Below are 17,518 nucleotides of genomic sequence, written 5' to 3' on the forward strand. Positions count from 1 at the left end.
AGGTAGGTAGAACAGGGCAACTTATAGACATGGCTGATACCTATATATATACTTCAATCGATTCTTTTTTTTCCAAAGTATCTACTTCACTCAACATTACCTATCCTCCTCCTGGCCTCCATTACATCCCCCCCGCACCGTTTCTCATCAAGTCAACACACAAAAACATATAGACAAAGTAACGAAACAAACGTGAGAAAAATAACTCCGTATACCCATCATACAGAAACTACTCGGAGAAGAGAACGAGAATTATCCAAGCCCGACAAAAATGAGTATCAATTCCCCCCTCTTTCGCTTCCCCCTTCCCATTGTCACGACGGACTACAGCTCAACACGCCAAAAATGCATTACCCGTCTGTTGCTTTCTCGACTCCATCTCTTTTTGTCTACCCCATCCGGGGCCTTTGGGCTTACTTCATCTTGATGGTAACACCGTAATGAAACTCAAGAGCCTCGCCGGAATGTCGCATTAATCCCACCGCGTTCTTCTTTACAATCACCGACAAACCCTCTCTGTACCTTTGCTTCGGAAAAAAACCTTGATTCATCTCATCAGACGACACAGTGTCTTCAGATAAAGTCAGAAGGGCGCACCTCCGCCTCAGGAAAGCTAGATGAAGCAGAATGAGAGGGCCTCCGGGTGGGGGGCAGGAAGGAGACGCTCTTGGACCGGCCGACGCTGGGACGGTGCGAGGAAGGAGGGGTGAAGGTAGTCGGGGAGGGAAGCTCGGCGATGAGGGCCATGACGGAGGGATCGAAGAATGCGCGGCTCTTGACCGACTTGGAGCGGGCCGGGCGGTTCTTGGGCTCCTCCTCGACGGGCGCCTGAGGCTGCGGCTGGGCTTGCTCTGAAATCTTCTTGAAGGCGGAGTTCCACTGCTCCTTGGTGATCAGGAGGGCCGTGGAGCTGCGCACGTGAGTGGTGCGTGTGGGAGCGGGTTGGAGAAGGATCTCGACGGCCTCTGCCATGGAGCGGATAGGCTTCTGCGGGACTGCGTGCTTCTCCTCAGAGCGCCAAAGAAGGCCAGAAGTGGCCTCCTTCTTTGACGAGGGAGCCCACAGTGCATGGCTTTCGATGGAAGCAGGCTCTGAGGTCAGTACCTTACGCAGAGAAGTGCTGCTCACGCGAGGGATGTACGATTGCCAGGTCTTGGAGTCTGGTTGAGGCAGGCCGACGGAAGCCTTGCTAATAGTTGGCAGAGTCCAGAGCGAGCCTGCAAGTTTCTTGACAATCAGCAGAGGCTTCTCAACTTGCGGCTTAGTTGAGCACCAAAGAAAGCTAGAGGCGGCCTCCTCCTTGGGCGACAGAGACCACAGCGCTTGGCTTTCTATAGAAGCCGGCTCCGAGATCAAGAGCTTGCGCAGAGGGGTGCTGGTCATGCGAGGAATATATGATTCCCATGCCTTAGCGTCAGGTTGCGGCAGGCCGACGGAAATCCTGGTGGTGACTGGCAAAGTCCACAGTAAGTCTGTGGTTCCCGTGGCAATCGGCTGAGGCTTTTCCTGAGCCTCTGGAAGCTTCTGAGGAGCTGGAAGCTTCAACTTGGGCATCCACATGCCCTCCCGCTGAATCTCAGCCGCAGGCGTCCAGAGAGATGTGCTTGTAATGGAAGCAACCGTAGGAACATAGGCACCTCGGTGGTTGCGGCCCTCTGGGACAAGGTAAGTAGCCCAGACACTAGCTTCAGGCTGAGGCAGGCCGAAGGAAGCCTCGGTGGTGACTGGCAGAGCCCAGAGCGAGCCCGTAGTTCCCTTGACAATCGTCCGAGGCTTCTCCTGAGTAGCTGCAGGGTTCGCCTTGGCCATCCACATGCCCTCCGACTGAGTCTTGATGGTAGGCGCCCAGAGAGACGAGCTCGTAATAGAAACAACCGTGGGAACATAGGCACCCCGGTGGCTACGGCCCTCTGGGACAAGGTAAGCAGTCCAGACACTGGCCTCGGGTTGTGGCAAGCCAAAAGAAACTGTCTTCGCGGGAGTTGAAGACCACAGCGACTCCTTGACCACCTTGGGAGGCGTGGGCAGTGGTTGGGGAGATGGCTCAACAAAAAGAGCAGCTGAAGGCTTTGACTTGGGCATCCACATGCCCTTCGACCGAGTCTCAATCGTAGGGGCCCAAAGAGACGTGCTTGTAATGGAAACGATTGTAGGAACATAGGCACCTCGGTGACTACGACCCTCTGGGACAAGGTAAGCGGTCCAGACATGGGCCTCGGGCTGCGGCAAGCCGAAGGAGACTGCCTTCACGGGCGACGAAGACCACAATAGGTCCTTGACCGCCTTGGAAGAAGAATCGGGGACGGATCGAGGGGACGGCTTGACGGACAGCGTCTTTGGCGCCCACACGCCTCCCGACGGAGAGACGACGGCTGTTGAAGGTTGCCATAGCGAGGTGCTCTTGATCTCATCGCACTTTTGCACACTGGCCTTGCGTTGGACAGACCGGATCGGCAGGGCGATGTAAGTGTTCCATGTCTGGACATCGGGCTGCGGCAATCCCAAAGCGCTACGAGGGACAGAGACCGGTGACCACAGCGAGGAAACGGCAGCCAAGGCAGCAGGGTTCGTTGCTTGGATGACAATCTCCTTGGGTGCTGACAGCTCTACTGTTGAAGAAACTGCGACGGTCTTGATCTCCTCTACTGCACGAGGAGCCCTGTGCTCACACCACATCCTACTAGCGACAGAAGAACCAGTGGATGCATCCCACAAGGAGTTGCTTGTCAGCGCAGCTGCTGCCTCCTTCATCCGAGGAACGGCGCGCGCAGCCGGCCTGGAAGCTTCGGCGAAGAACACTTCCAGGGCTCTCCCAGTAGGCTGTGGCAGGCCCCAAGAACTTGAAGCCTCAGAAGCCTTCACGGCCGTCCAGAGAGTGGCGATTGGGTGCTGTACCCGTTCTTCCACCACCTCCTTCACAGGGGCCGGAGCAGCAGAGTCAACTTCGGAAACCTCCATGTCCTCGTGGCCAACCACGAAGAGATCGTCGCGGGAGCCCTCCAGATCGGCCTCTAGCAAGTCGGCAATCTCCCAGAGGGTGGAATCGTCAAAGCCATCGTCGTAGTCCTCGTCCTCGTAGTTGTCCAGGACATTGTCGGCTTCGTCGTCTTCGAAGAAGCTGTGGGAGGCTAGTGATTGAGATGGAAGCGAAGGCAACGGCGGAAGGTTCGTCAGCCAGCCACGACCGCTGGACATGGTGCCGCCGAGGCCAGCCATGCGAATGGGCATCGTGGCCGAGTCCGACTTCTCGCCCCAGGCGAACTGAAAGATGCCGAGAGATCCTGTCCGGCCGGCAAGGGGCTCGGGATTCTCGACAATGTCCGGGAGAGCGCTGATGCGCTTGCTCATGCGAGGAGGTCGTCGAGTGACTGATCGCGGTCGCGGCGGCGGTGGTGCGGGCACGGACTGCTCCAAGTCTGCGAGGCTGAATCGAATGCTTTCGGGCTCAGCGGGATTGGCAACCGCAGCCTTGGGCTCCTCATCTGCTTGCGCAGGCACAAAGGGGCCCGCGGCCTTGGGGGTGGGTAGGGAGACTTCTTCAAACTCGGCTGGAGAGGCTGGTTGGTTCTGAGTTTCGACTGAGCTGCTCAGAATCTCGTCCAGAGCCAAGAAGCCTGTGGCCGTGCTCAGCACCGACGACGACTCGGGTGCCTCCTTGGCAGAGTTGGGATCTTCCGCCGTGCTGTCATTGTCGCTTTCCTCCGCGCCCGACTCATCCGTGTCCGGAGGAGTAGGGCTGCCAATCTGAGAGAGTGTTCGGGCGCTCACGGAGATCAGGCTCATTCTTCCTGAGCGGCGGTTGGACTCATCCTTGGGCGTTTGCTCCGACGCGGTCGACAGGCGGCGGTTGGCTTCGTCCTGGAGGGCCAGGAGCAAGTCGCCGGCACCTGCACTGAGCCTGGCTCTGGCGAGCATGCTCAATCTGTTGGCATCGACGCTGCTGCGCACCGAGGGGTTGCCTCCTGGCGTGGAGATGACGGTAGACGGGGTTGCGGCAAGGTCAACCTTGAGCATCTGCCACTGGGACTCTTGAGCGCCCATTTCGGACTCCAGGTTGGCCAAGAGATCCAATCGCTGCTTCTCGCTAATTGTTGCACGCGTGTCTGTGTCCTCCAGTTTCTTGAGCTGCTCGTGGATTCTATCGAGGGCCTCCTGCTCAGGCTCTTCGGGTGACGGCTCAGCTTGGACCACCACGGTAACATTGGCCGAGTTGCTGAGGGCCAGGGGCTTCGGCACCGGGAGCTTCCGATGTCTCCTATCGTTCAGCTGAGTAGAGAATCCAGGAAGCTCTTCACCGATGCGTCGGTGCCATGATGCCAACTCTTTGGCTGCCTGTTGAGCGTCCTCTTCCTCCTCCGACAATGGTGTTGTCCGTCCATCCTTGAACAGATCGGGCACAGCGGGAACGTCGGGGACACCGCCCTCGCCGGCTACAGGCGGCAGTGGAGCTGCTCTAAGCATCATGGAGAGTTCGGAGTCGGCGCTTTCGTGCCGTGAGCGGCCCTCGCTGAGCGAATTGGCCATCGTTGCGGTCGTCTTGTTGTCTGAAGCAAAGACGACCGAGTTCCGGCCAATGGTTCCCTCATACGATGATTGAGTGTTGACAGAGAACCGCTTATTATGGGAAGCCGAATGCGGCTCATCATTGTTGATCACGGAGAAGAGGGCGTGCTCATTCGGAGCGACCGTCCAGATGCTTGTAGCGGTTCCCTGAGGAGCGACCTGAGGCACAACTTTCGACTGCTGAGCCTTGAACTCTGTAGGGAGAGCCGGCAGATCAGGAACGTAGGATGTTCTTCTGACAGTCTTGTGTAAAGCGGATGACCCGGGCGAAATCGCGACCATGCCCAAAGAACTCTGTGAGAGAGTCTTGACCGTCACAGGGGACACCATGGGAAGTTTGGGTGTCGACACGATGGTGAAACCGTCGTCGATGGGGCTTGCAGGCGTCGCCAGGAGTTCAGCCGTGGAAGCCATGGAATCAGTCTCGGAGTCGATGGACTCAGCCAAAGAAGCAGTGGACTTGCGAGGAATAGGCCTCGGCCGGTGAATGACTGATTTCCGGGACACGGCATCGCTGTTGTCCTCGGCTTCGGGCACGGCATACACAGGGTAACTGCTTTCTTCGTGAGTGAAGAACATGATGGGCTGGTCATTGCCAGCCCCTCGCTGCCCGGTGAACATCCTGGTCGCCCGCGCTCTTGGATTGAACGGCAACCCTACCGTCGCTCTTCGCTGGAGAGGCGTCTTCGTGTCCTTTACTTCTTCCGCCTCGACAGGCGACTGTGGTCGGCGTCGGGATGGCCGAATATCGTTCTTGACGGATTTGCTTCGAGGGAGAGATGCAGTTCGAGGATCCACCAAGAACTGGTCAATGGAAGAGGGGACTGCTGGGACTGCTGGAAGCGCCGTAAGAGACGAAAATGCTGACATTGCTGACACTGTGGTAAATGGCGGAAGTGCTGTCGTCGACTTCGGCTCCTGGACGTTGACGTTGTCTTTCGAAAGCAGCGTCTTGGTAGATCTCGGCGACGGCACTGTCCTTGGTGTTCTAGTCTCGTCCTCCACCGGAGAAGGAGCGCCAGCTTGAGTGGGATGCCGAGGAGACCGTCTGCGTGTCTCGTCCATGCCGGGGGAGAGCTGCACAGCTGAGGTGGTGGCAAACGAACGCTCCTGGGCGGACGGGCTGTCCCCCTGGTCGGCATACCAAGATTTGCCGTTTAACGTCTGCCAGTTGGCCGTGAGATCCCTGGATTTTGGGAACAGAGGTTCATTGAGCATGGCGTCAAAGCTCATCAAGGGAAGAAACTTGTCGCGGCGCTCTCGCTCTTTCGCCGCGGCCGCGGCCAGGTCGATGGTCTGAATGTGATCGAAGGCGTTCGTTTCGGTAGTATCCGTCATGACTGGTTTCGAAATGACAATCTTGCCTCCATTGTAGGCCTTGTCCGTCATTTGCTTCTTGGAATGCGGCTTCTTGACCACCTCCTGAGCTCGCATGGGGGGGAACAGCGCGCCCTCGACGGGAAGTCCACCAATACCCCTTCCGGAGGATGGCTGTCTGATGAGAGGCAGAACGGGGGGCGCGCTTGACGTGACACTCTGAGAAGGGGGAGCATCCGGAAGGTTGCGTGTCTCCGTCTCAACGTTTGCCGACTCGAACGATCCTCCTTTGTGAAAACCCAGAATAGACGTCGTGGGCAGCGAGACCAGCCCCGTGGTAGAGAGGGCCACGATTCCTATCGTTGATAAGCAGGGAAGTTTCCGGTATCAACTTTGTTCTCACATACCTATCAAGATCAACAGACCGGCGGCGGGCAAGATTGTTCGAAAGATGTAGCCAATGGACTCGAGTCCCAGAAAAAGAGGGATGCTCAACTACAATTGCCACGTTAGCCCCTTTGCTTGCTCTTTTTCCGCCTCTTATACTGCTCGGTATGAAAGGTACTGACTCCAGTCCAGATGCCAAAGGCAGCCGTGAAAAAGATTAACGTGCTGGACCGCGCGGGGCCAGCATGGTCCCTTCTCGCCAGAAGAGCCTTGGTCGCGAGGACACCAAACATGCCCATGTCAGCCGCCAAGACAATGACGCCGACGGGGAGAAGCATGTTGCTGGCGACGCACACCGGGTCGAACTGAGGTCGCTGAACCGCCACGAAGATTGCACCCAGGACGAGTCGCACGAGGAGGGCGCCCTGCAGAGCCAGCGACATGGTTGAGACCTTGATTCCGCCATTGAACGCCCAGAGAAAGAACTGCTCCACCGAAACCCGAGCGACCTGGTCAAAGACGGTGGCGAACAAGATGAGCGTCTGGCATGTCGAGGTCGGATGGTGGACAAGCGAGGCGCCGAGTTCGATGAAAGCCCAGACTGCCGAGGATGCGAGGAAGAAGGAGAGGGCCAGCCTCAACTCGTTTCGCAGGAGAGGCGATCGACTCGCTTTGACAAAGAAAAGAAGAATGGCCGTGGACGCGGCCAGAACAACGAGGCCACTAAGCAGTCGTAGATCCTACAAGTCAGTACACGGCGATCTCTTCCGGATGTCTCGCAGATCGAGCTCGAGGTCGGGTATCACGAACAAGACGATAGTCGCGGCCAGAGCCGGGGCGCTGCTGGAGCCTGCCATTGCAGCGACACCAGATGGTAAGTTGAAGTATTAAAGATTGAAGAGAATGGAAAATGAAACACCCAGTCAATGGGCGATACCACAAGTCGTAGAAGGAAGATAACGAGAGGACGGGTGGGAAACCAAATCACAGCAAGAAGAGAAAGAAAAAAGATATCAGCACCGAGAACAGAAATGAAGCATAATGAAGGACCGACAACTCCTCACAACTCCAACGAGACGCGGTCAATCTCCAAGGCAGTAGAGAAAGTGTGAGTTGCGAAAGGGAGAGAAAAGAGAAGAGAAGAGAAGAGGAGGCTCGGGAACGGGTGCCACACGATAGACTATCGCCAACTTCTGGGGCGCCACCCATGGCGGCCGGGAAGGGGGTGCAGAGAAGCGACCTCAGCAGGCCTCAATCTTCTCGTCTCTGTCCGGCTCTTGACAACTCGAGCTGCCAAGAAACACAGTCCTTGGACTTGACACACGGCAGCGTTCGATCCAGACGGTCTATGGGAGGAGGCAGAGGCTGGATTGGGCTAGCAAGAGGAGTCTCCGGGGTGGCGTCGTTTCACTTGAAACCTCCAATGTCGGGAGCGGCGCATGGTGTGCAAAAGATGCTACACACGATGACTCCTGTTCTCGCACGGGCAAACGAAACGACCGGGGGGGTTTGGGGAGTTCACTCATGGCGACGTTGCGAGGCGAGGGACGAGGCGAGTCAGGCGATGAAGAATTTGCCGCGGTCTACTGCTATGAGGTTCGTATCTCGCTCGGATGCCGCCGTCGCTGCTGTTTCGACTGAGGCTCGCCCGGTCATCGACCACGCGCTTCCAGCAGCTATTAAACAAGATACCTGGTCGCAGCGCCGGTGGAGCGGCAGCTCGAGATTCAATCTCACATCGGCCATGCGCCGGGGATCTGCGCCGAGGCCGCACGAGGCTTAGGCGACGCAAGGATACATGTACTGCGGTATGACATTGAAGACAAGACAAGCAGTGCGCTGCTCGGGACCCAAGTCGACGCCTGGACTTTGTATGTGCTTTGGCCGTGATGCGAATAATAATGGCAAATGTTGAAAGAGGGCAAGTCTCTTGCGACAGGGGAGGGAGTCAAGGCCCCTGTATGTACCCTGACCCTGACCCCGACCGCCTTGGCAGGCACCGGTTCGTCTGAACTGAGCCACAGGATAAGGTAATATGGAGAATATGGAGAGACCCCGTTCGCACCGCCACAAGCAGCAATCAACCAGCTTGCCTCTTTCATCAAATCTCATAGATACTAGAATCTGCATCGGTCACCGCCCCCGATCTCTGTCACATCTTGCTTCTGTCTGGCGCTCTCTTCACACCTTTGGAAAAAGCCCGTGAGAATTGGTGGTGGCTTTCTTTGCTGCAAGTACTCCGCACCTTATTAGAATAGATGCCGTCCACCAATTGAACCGGGCGTCACGCAGCCCGTGCACGTCCATCCACTTACCTCATGTTTCTACGATGGCGAACGTGTCCAGCAGGCCTCAAGCAGCCGCAGACTGATGCATGCGCAACACTCATGAGTGCCCATAGAATCAGTCCTATGGTGGCACCAAAAAGAGTTTCCAAAACATTCAAATCTGTCTGACCATTGATATCATCTGATCAATTCCAATACACCTGGAAGAGTCCTGGGTGAGCTTCGTCACAACCATCATCCAAGTCAAGGCCCTTCCCCCCAGATGTAGATCCAACCTCGATATCAAGTCCAGCATGAGTCACTCAACGTTCTATCTCTGCCTCAGCACCTCCCACAGCAACTTGAAGTTAGACAACGGATTATCCCCCCCCCTCTAACGGTTCTCAGTCATAGGCAGTCGACCGCTTCTCCAACCTACTCCAACAACCTATTACTAACAAGCACAACTCCAGGCTTCACCATCGCTCAATCTTTTACCCGCCTCAAGCCGCTTCCAACATGGGAGGTCGCAACCTCTTGCTTCATCCCACAAACCCATTACATACCTACAACCAAAGACAGTGGTCCAAGCCGGCGTATCCCTTCCGACTACAAAGTCAATCATGCCTATCAAATACACGAAGGAATCACATCCACGTCCCATGTAACGTACCTCACCCTACATCCTCAATCTCCCCCCCAACTGAGAAGGCATCGTGTAAGTCGTGATCCTGCTAGTTCCTCAGCCACTTCCCCCACACTCCCGTCCAGAAAGGCAATTCCGCCCACATGATACGCATGGCGGTGCATCAAACATACATACATACATACATACAAGCCAGATGGCAGCACTTCTTCCGCTACTAGTCGCGCAACGCCGGCCAATTGCCCTCTCCCAATAGTAATCAAGTAAGGCCCCTCGACGTCCCGGACGCCGGCCCGGTCCCTGCGCTGCCGCTTCCGGGTCAATAGGATTCATGTCGTCAAGTCTCCCGGTTCATGAGCAAGGCGTCACATGTCAACTCACTTGTCGAGAGCCCAGTGTACTCTTCAGTCGAGCTTATAAAGACCAGTCGATGGTCCCTTACTTTGCCCATCCATTCATCCTCTTCAGGCCCGCCTCCCTCATCATCACAAACAGTCCAGATAGCACTGACAGCCCATCTTCAAGCAAGCTACCTAACCATCTCGACTTGCACAACCCCTCACCACAACTCAACCCCCTTCATCCCCCAACACTCACACAACCTCTCATCTCATCTCAAACAACCATTCCCCATCTTCTTCACCCTCAACCGTCCAACAAAATGGGCCGCCACACCCTCGAATACCCCAAAACGAAAACCAACACCGTCCGCCGCAAATCCGACCGCGCAAGCTACGCCCTCTCAGCAATCCACTCCCTCATCAACTCCTCCCAACTCCTCAACGTCGCCTTCAACACCCCCGACTCCTCCTCCTTCCCGACCATCCTCCCCATGATCGGCCAAATGGGCTCCTTTGACCGCCCCAGCGCGGACCTCGGCGACCCCCTCGACCTCTACCTCCACGGCTACGTCTCCTCCCGCATGATGAACCTCGCCCGCTCTTCTTCTTCCCCTCAAGGCGAGGATAAAGAGCAAGGCCTCCCCGTCTGCATAGCCACGTCCCACGTCGACGCCCTCATCCTCGCCACCTCCCCCTTCAACCACTCCTACAACTACCGCTCCGCCACCCTCTTCGGCCACGCGACCCTCGTCACCGACGACGCAGAGAAGCTCTACGCCATGGAGCTCATCACCAACGGCGTCGTCCCCGACCGCTGGCGCGCCTCCCGCCAGCCTCCCACGCCCGCCGAGATGCAGAGCACCAGCATCCTGAAAGTCACCATCGCCTCTGGCAGCGCCAAGTTTCGCGATGGCGGAGTGCATGACGATAGGCATGATTTGGAGGACGAGGATGCCCGGGGGCAGGTCTGGACGGGCGTTTTGCCCGTGTTTTCGAGGATCGGGGAGCCCATTCCTACGAGCTACAACAAGGTTGAGACGCCGGTTAGCGTTACGGATTTCGTGAGGAACTTTAACAAGGAGAATGAGGAGTATGTTCTTGCGGCTGCGAAGAAATAGCCATTCGCGGGCTGAGCTTCAGGGAATGCTCTAGTTTCAGGGTCTATGTCATCACAAAAAGTCCATTATATGGATGCTAAAGAAGACAAGGATATAGTAAGGGCAAGCAAAAAGGCTTTCACACAGATACATCGAGACACATAAATGTCCCCTTTTCTACCAATTCTCCCAGAAACGAGCCGGAAGCGCAGTCCTCATCACCGCCCAATGCCCAATCGCATTAGCCAGCTGCCCTTCACTAGCCTTGTCCGTCCCGTTCCTATACAAGATGTTGCCCTCTTCATCCTTGCCTAGGGCGAACAGCTCCCGGGGCAAAATCTCATGCTGCGGAGTCAGGAAGCTCTGGCGAGAAGGACTGTTCAGGTAATCTCCCGGCACCGGGTCGCGGAAGGTGAGTTTCCCTTTGGCCTTGCGGCAGAAGATGACCACGTTGGTGAAATCCGTGCCCGTCTCGGCAACGACCCTCTTGTCCGGGGGATTCTCCCTGAAGAGGCGGCATGTGGGGAAGTTCTTCAGGATCGTCCGGACAATGGTCTTTGAAGTAGGCAGCATCAAATCGCCCGCGTAGTTCTGTTAACTCGAATTAGCCCACGCTCATATTCGTCGATAAGGAGCAAAGGGGGGGCGCACAATGGCAATGACTCCATCCGGCTTCAGCAGAGTATAAAGATTATTCAGGAATTCATAGGTAAACAAGGCAACAGGCTCTACGCCCCCCGTGAAAACGTCGTGGACAATGTAGTCGTAGACTTCCTTGGTCTCGTTGGCGGCCTTGTTTGTATACTTGACCGCGTCGTCGATAACAGGAGGGTGGTTCTCCCTAAGCTGAAAGTACTTTTGGGCAAATTCGTACACTGCCGGGTCAATCTCCACAACCGTCGTCTCAACACCATGAGACACAAGTGCAGACGGCGTTGTGCCAATACCAAGGCCACTAACACGAATGGTAAGCATCAAAGAATAAAGGGGCGTTCATGAAACACTTACATGACCAGCGCCTTGGCCCTCGAATCCGCCACCGCCCTCTCCCTCTCCACCAAGCGAATCGCCTCCAGATTCACAAAGACAGCATAGATAGGCTCCGTCACTTGATTCCCCCGCCACTCCACCCAGTCTCCCCCCAGCAAGCTGTGATCAGCCCGCAAAACGCGCATCTTGGTCTGCGTGTTCTCAACAACCGAAATGTACCCCGTCACCGACTCCCGCCGGTCCAGCAGCATCCAGTGATCAGCCGCCAAGGTGGTGTTCAGCAGTGCCGTTGCCGCCGGCGTAGCCACATGGGGATTGAACATGGCCGTGTGCACCAGCGCCGGGATCGCAAGGACGAGCCACTTGGACGGCGCAAACACCACATAGCACCCAGCGAGCAATATCTCCAGGCCCACCCGCGTGTACCAAAACACCGTCCCGACGTGCTTCTGCAGCAGCTTCTCCGCAACGTGCTCAACCAACTTGAACGTTCCCCAAGACCCAATCCCAGGCACCGCATCTCCCAAGCCCTTGGGCAACGAACTCAGATCCGCACCCTCCAAGTTGTCCGCCACAGAAGCAGCCGTCAGAATCGCCAGCGGAACCAACGTCACCCCCTCCGTCACAAGCGGGCCCCAGCTCGCCCCCAGCTTCTGGCTGAACCCGTACAGGAAGCACTGCATCACGGGCACATATAGCGCCACCAGCGGCAGCAGCTTCGCCGTCCTCACGGGCAGCAGCTGCCTCAGCGCGAGGTTGCCCGCCCACCCGACGAAGCACCCGGCCATCAGCGCCTTGGAGTGCCACGCCGCCGCGGGGACGGACCCGTAGACGGGCGACAGCGCCAGCTGCGAGGCGTTGGAGTAGACGCCCAGCAGGGTCAGCAGCGCCGCCGCCTTGACGTAGAGCGTCGCCTGGCCGAGCAGGCGGTTGCCCGGCGTGTCGCTCCTCGCCTTGGATGCCAGGTCCTTGAGCTCCCGCTCGAACCGCTCGGGGGTGAATCCTAGGGAGGAGTCTGCGGCATCGTCCTTGGCTGGCTTTGCTTGTTTCTGGCGCGCCATCGCATCAACTGGCCCGGTATCAAAGATACGAGGCCTGAGAGGGGGTCAGGAAAAGAGGTAGGATAAGGTGGGAAAAAGGTCAAGAGAGAGGACCGAGTAAACCAGTGAACACGGCTTCAAATGACCTGCATCTGAAGTGAATGATCCAGCATCAACCAGTTAATCGGCCGAGAAGAGTTGAGGACACGGAGGGTTACGTTTCAACTCTCATATGGCCAGCTTCAAGCAGAGCATCTTGCGGCGCTGTGGCGGTGCAAGTCGACTGAGCTCCTGAAATTGTGGCGCATGATTCGCCCGATTGGGCAACCCGTTTGCCAGGGTCTTGGGACAACACGAGAGAAATCTCCGGGGACTCTAGAGGAGCATCTTGAGCTTAATCAACATTGTCCTTACTTGGTCGATGATGGGGTTTCCGTAGCAGTAGTTATAAATAAGGTAATGAATTTCCAGAAAGAGAGGCATATGGAGACAAATCAGTCAGACGGCGCAATGGCATCAGCCGTCACGTCATCTCCAACAAGGCGAGCACGCCATATTCGCATGAAATTGAAAGAAAAATGTCATATTGCTGGACTGCCACTCTCCCAGCACACTCGTCCATAAAATTGCTTCGTTATTTCTTTGCAAGACATCATCCGTCACCTCCCTTTAAACGCCTGTGTGGAAACACCTTCGGATCCCCGCTGGCCTCCGAGCGGGTATCTGCTTCACCACCTCCCATGACATGCTGCCGAAACGAACAGAGGAAGAATAATCATAAAGATGAGAAACGAAAAGAAAGTAAGTACAGAACGGGGGGAAGAATAACACAACCATCAAGCGTAAAGTCATCAAACTCCTCTATCGTGTCAGTGGAATGGGAAAAGCCATACTAATACTCATACCCGAAGTGCCGCCACACCACTGTTGCCGAAATCATTCATTCGCTTCCAACTCACATATTCAAGGCTGACATTTTTAACAAAAGGAAGGGATTCAAACAGAAACGGGAAAGTGCAGCGTCCGCTTTCACATCGGCGTCGCGTAATCGTCGTCTTCCATGCCTTCGTCGCTGCTCTCCGACTCGCTGCGAGGGCTCTGGACACCGCTGACGTCTGTGCTGGGCAAGTTGCTGAAGCTGCCCAAGATGTTGACTCCGCCGGAGTAGGAGCTGGGCATGGACATTGCGGAAAAGTCCGCCATGCTACCGGTGCGGCTCATCGATGGCTTCTCCGGAAGCTGCTTCAAAAGGCCCGTTGAGATGTCGAGCATGGTCATGGCGAATTCCGTCAGGCCTTTGCTCTGGCCCGGCTTGCAGCTGACCGACAACGTCCAGCGGTATTCGCCAAGTCGCCGCCTATACCACTCCGCCTCTTCTCGGCCCGGCGATGTCGCCCAGAGCAAAGATCCAAACGTTCCAATGAGGGCAAAGTTGGTTTTCGAGGCAAAATACCAAAAGGATTGAATGTGGTTCGGCATCAGTCGGTTGACGAAATCCATGGCCGAGATCAGGCGAGCCTTGGCGGCGCTGCGGCAGATGTGCTGCACATACGAGTCCACCGACGATGAGTTGGATGCCAACGATCGGATGATGCGTCTGTGGAGGGTGATTTCCGTTGCAAAGTATCCCAGGTGGAGATAGCCGACGCACGACAGCCTCGACGACATTTTGCTTGCCGAGTACGAATCCAGCCGAATGTTGGTGGGCAGCCCTGCATACCAGTCCTTGAGCCTGAGCTGGATGGGCTTTGCCAGCGACAAGACCAGCTGCGTCCCTCCGGAGCCAGCGTTGGCGACGGTCTGCATGGCCTGCAGGGTATAGAACGTGTCGAGGATGACGGAGAGAATTTCGGACAGCTGCACAAACCGTGTAAAGACGAGACGGCCCTTTTCAATGTCTTGACGCTCCTCCTGATCGTTCTCGTCCCATTCAACATCGGGAAAGTCGTTGGCACGCAACGGTCGGACGGCCCAGTTGGAAGGGAAGATATGAGACGGCCTCCCGTGGACGAGGGCACCCCATTTATCTTGCATGTATAGAGCCCACGCTAAGCGCCTTCGCAGCCCCTTTTCCCACGGCGGAATCTTCCATCCGGAGCAGTCCAGATGGAGGCCGAGCTCTTGAGCAATGGCAACCAGCTGGGCCGTCGGAGCCCACTGGTCGCCCTCGGGTCGCTGAGACAGCAGAAGCCCGGCCTGGACGGTCGACAGCTTCGGTCGGTACATGGCGTCTTCGAGGGTGCTGCGGACGAGTCTTTCCAGCGCCCGCACGTCGGGGCGAGGCAGCTTGGACAGCTCATCGTGATGGTCCCACCAGTTGATGGCGAGGATGTAGACGGCGGCGAGGATGGGTGGTGAGAACTCGCGATAGGACCGCTCATACTTTTCCATGAAGACGGTCTTCTGGATGATGGGCATGCCCGGATGGACAACGCGGAAATACAGGTCGACGAGCTTTCGGCCGTTCGGGGCGACGATGGCCTCGATGGCGTCGAGGTCCTCCACTACATGGTCGTATCCGGGCGTGTTCTGGTCTGGGAGCATGAGAAAGGTGTCCGAGTCGCTGACCTTGCGGAGGGTGCCGCGGGCCAGGAGGCTCTCGTCATGCGTGTCAAAGGGCGAGAGATTGATCAGAGAGGGTTCGAAATCCGTCGTGGGGCCGATGTACTGGCTGTAACGGTCTTCCTGGAGACCTAGTGTCCGCTTCAGCATGGTGGGGCCGCCGACATTGGCCATGTCTTCCAGGAATGAACTGCTGGCGGCGGTGCTGGAGAGGCTCGAGTTGTTGTTTCTGCGGCTGGCAATACCGGGGGAACTAGAAAACCAATCATGTGTCAGACGGCTACATGTATGCCGCGTGGGACGTATGTTTGGCTGCGAGGGACAGGACAAGGCGGGATCATGCGGTGGAACGAGACGAAGCGAGACAGTCCTGCAACAGGGGGGGGCAGAGAGGGGGGGAAAAGAGAAGTAAAACAAGACGAAGACGGGGTGAGGCGAGATGGGCAAAGACCGAGCAAAACAAGATAAAAGCAAGGCAAGGCAAGGTAAGACAAGGCAAGGCAAGGTAAGACAAGGCAAGGCGAGGCGAGGTGAGGCAGACGGAGAATAATACAACATGGAATACTGACCCTCTCTTGACACTCTCGTCGGCAGAATCCCCGTTAAGCTTCCTCTTACGGGTCTGAGGGCTCGGCGCCACTAGCGAACACTCGGTGCCGTTGAGCTGACAGGGCATGCAGCCATCGTCATCCTCGGCCACGGTACACCTGGTGCCAGAGAAGCGACAGGCCTGGCACGGGGGAGACGCTGCCCCAGAGAAGGAGCCGGAGTCGACGGACCCCCTGCCACGCAGACTCGCAGGGCCTATCTCGAACCGGTGGGAGCTGTTCTGGCGGCGTGGGAGTGGGAGTGGCTCCGGCCGAGGAGGCTTGGGAGCAATGGCGATTGGTGCCGTGCGCTGGATAGGAGCGTCATGGGCCATGGCTGGGCCAGTCAAGACGAGCACCAGCTCGTGCGTATGCGCGTACGGTGACGGGGTTGGTCCGTAGCGAGGTGGTATCCAGTAGAATCCAACGAATGTACTCCGCGATATGTACGTATTATGTGCTGCGTATAGGTAAGTTGAATGTTGCAGATAAGTGAAGGCTGGAGATACGAGGCCACTCCAGCAGGAGGGAGAGATAATAGAGATGGAGGTGTCTGCTTGCTGCTACTAGTCCCCAGTAGCGCTCTCAAGAGATAGGTAGCAACAAGCAGTATGGAGTAAGCAACACCCGCAACAGCGTCTGTTCACAAGTAGCCCTGGACGTGGTTTGGTGAGAGGGGCGGGGGGGTAAGAGAGCAGGCTTGCGGGAAGGTTGCTTGACACGACGGTCCCCAGACTCTGGGAGTGATGCTATTCGCTGCCCCAGACCGGAACGAGGCTCCCCACGCCTGGCGAGACTCGGTTATGACGCAACCGGTTGCGCAGATTCAAAAGGGCTCGAGTTGCTGGATCAGAAACGAGGCACACGAGCGTCCGTCGAGTCGCCCGATAACGGAAACGGCGGAGAGATAAGGAAACGACCAGGCAAGGCGCAACTTGCTGCAGCAACTGGTTGGCCAGGACAACTTGTCTGAGATCGGCCCTGGTTGCTTTTTTTGTGGGCGTCCGTGATAAGGTTGCTGGAAAAGGGCGTGGCGCTACTGTTTAGTCCGGAGCAGATAAGGAGCACGAGCAGGACTGGTCGACGACCCGGTCGCTGGTCTCCGCCAAGGACGGCCGATTGCGAGCAGCAGGTTGGGGGAGTTGGGGAGGGGGGGATAGGATGAACGGCTGGAGTGGTGAGATGCGCGCTTCTTCGGGGGGAGGATCTTCAGGTGATGATGGTGGCCAGGATGAGATAGGCTTTGGTTATCGGCGTCATTTGAACCGGGGGCGAGGGCCGCCTATCGAGTATAAAGATGGCGAGATCACCACTGATTGTCCGCGTTGCCTTGTCCTTGTTGGGTCGTCTTCATCAACTTGAGACTGCTAGGAGCTTCTGGCGGAGGGCATCGGACCAGACTTGGGACGGCTCAGATACGCAAGACGCGGCGGTATCAGGATGCTGTGGCTATGTGCGATGGATATGACAGGTGATGAACGGCCGGAGCAGCAGCTGAACGGGCAAGGCCGTGGGAAGAGGCGAGATGTAAGAGGCCGATAGGTAGCCACGCGGCAGCCTCTTTCGTCGTCTTTTCTCGTTCTGTCACGCTCGCCGTCGCGTCTCTCTGGCTTCCGGAAATGGCCGATGAATAGTAGCTGCAGACAGCAATCCGGGGGGGTTTGTTTGGAAGAAGCCAAGATAAGACAAGAAGAGAGAGAGAAGGAGAAGGACCAAGGCGT

The 17,518-nt window shown here is 56.9% G+C and overlaps 3 protein-coding genes across 3 annotated transcripts; 1 reads left to right on the top strand and 2 right to left on the bottom strand.

Annotated features, from left to right (window-relative positions):
* Positions 1–573: 573 nt before the first annotated feature.
* Positions 574–7,476, bottom strand: CCMA1212_006646 (uncharacterized protein; the record flags this gene model as incomplete). The annotated part of the gene is made up of 5 exons (XM_073703854.1): positions 574–6,236; positions 6,288–6,375; positions 6,450–6,990; positions 7,012–7,117; positions 7,473–7,476. The coding sequence occupies 5 exons, from the start codon at positions 7,474–7,476 to the stop codon at positions 574–576; spliced, it is 6,402 nt and encodes a 2,133-aa protein (XP_073557321.1).
* Positions 7,477–9,841: 2,365 nt separating this feature from the next.
* On the top strand, positions 9,842–10,639 carry CCMA1212_006647 (uncharacterized protein; the record flags this gene model as incomplete). The annotated part of the gene is made up of 1 exon (XM_073703855.1): positions 9,842–10,639. One exon carries the CDS (start codon positions 9,842–9,844, stop codon positions 10,637–10,639), a length of 798 nt encoding a protein of 265 aa, XP_073557322.1.
* A 156-nt stretch (positions 10,640–10,795) lies between these two features.
* Positions 10,796–16,332, bottom strand: CCMA1212_006648 (Transcriptional activator protein DAL81; the record flags this gene model as incomplete). Its single annotated transcript, XM_073703856.1, has 4 exons — positions 10,796–11,209; positions 11,270–11,573; positions 13,682–15,463; positions 15,780–16,332. Coding segments are annotated over 4 exons (3,051 nt in total), but the record flags the coding sequence as incomplete, so codon positions are not given.
* Between the last annotated feature and the right edge of the window lie 1,186 nt (positions 16,333–17,518).

This window comes from Trichoderma ghanense, assembly GCF_004382785.1.
Source record: "Trichoderma ghanense strain CCMA-1212 chromosome Unknown scaffold_8, whole genome shotgun sequence".
In the NCBI taxonomy this organism is placed as follows: Eukaryota; Fungi; Ascomycota; class Sordariomycetes; order Hypocreales; family Hypocreaceae; genus Trichoderma; species Trichoderma ghanense.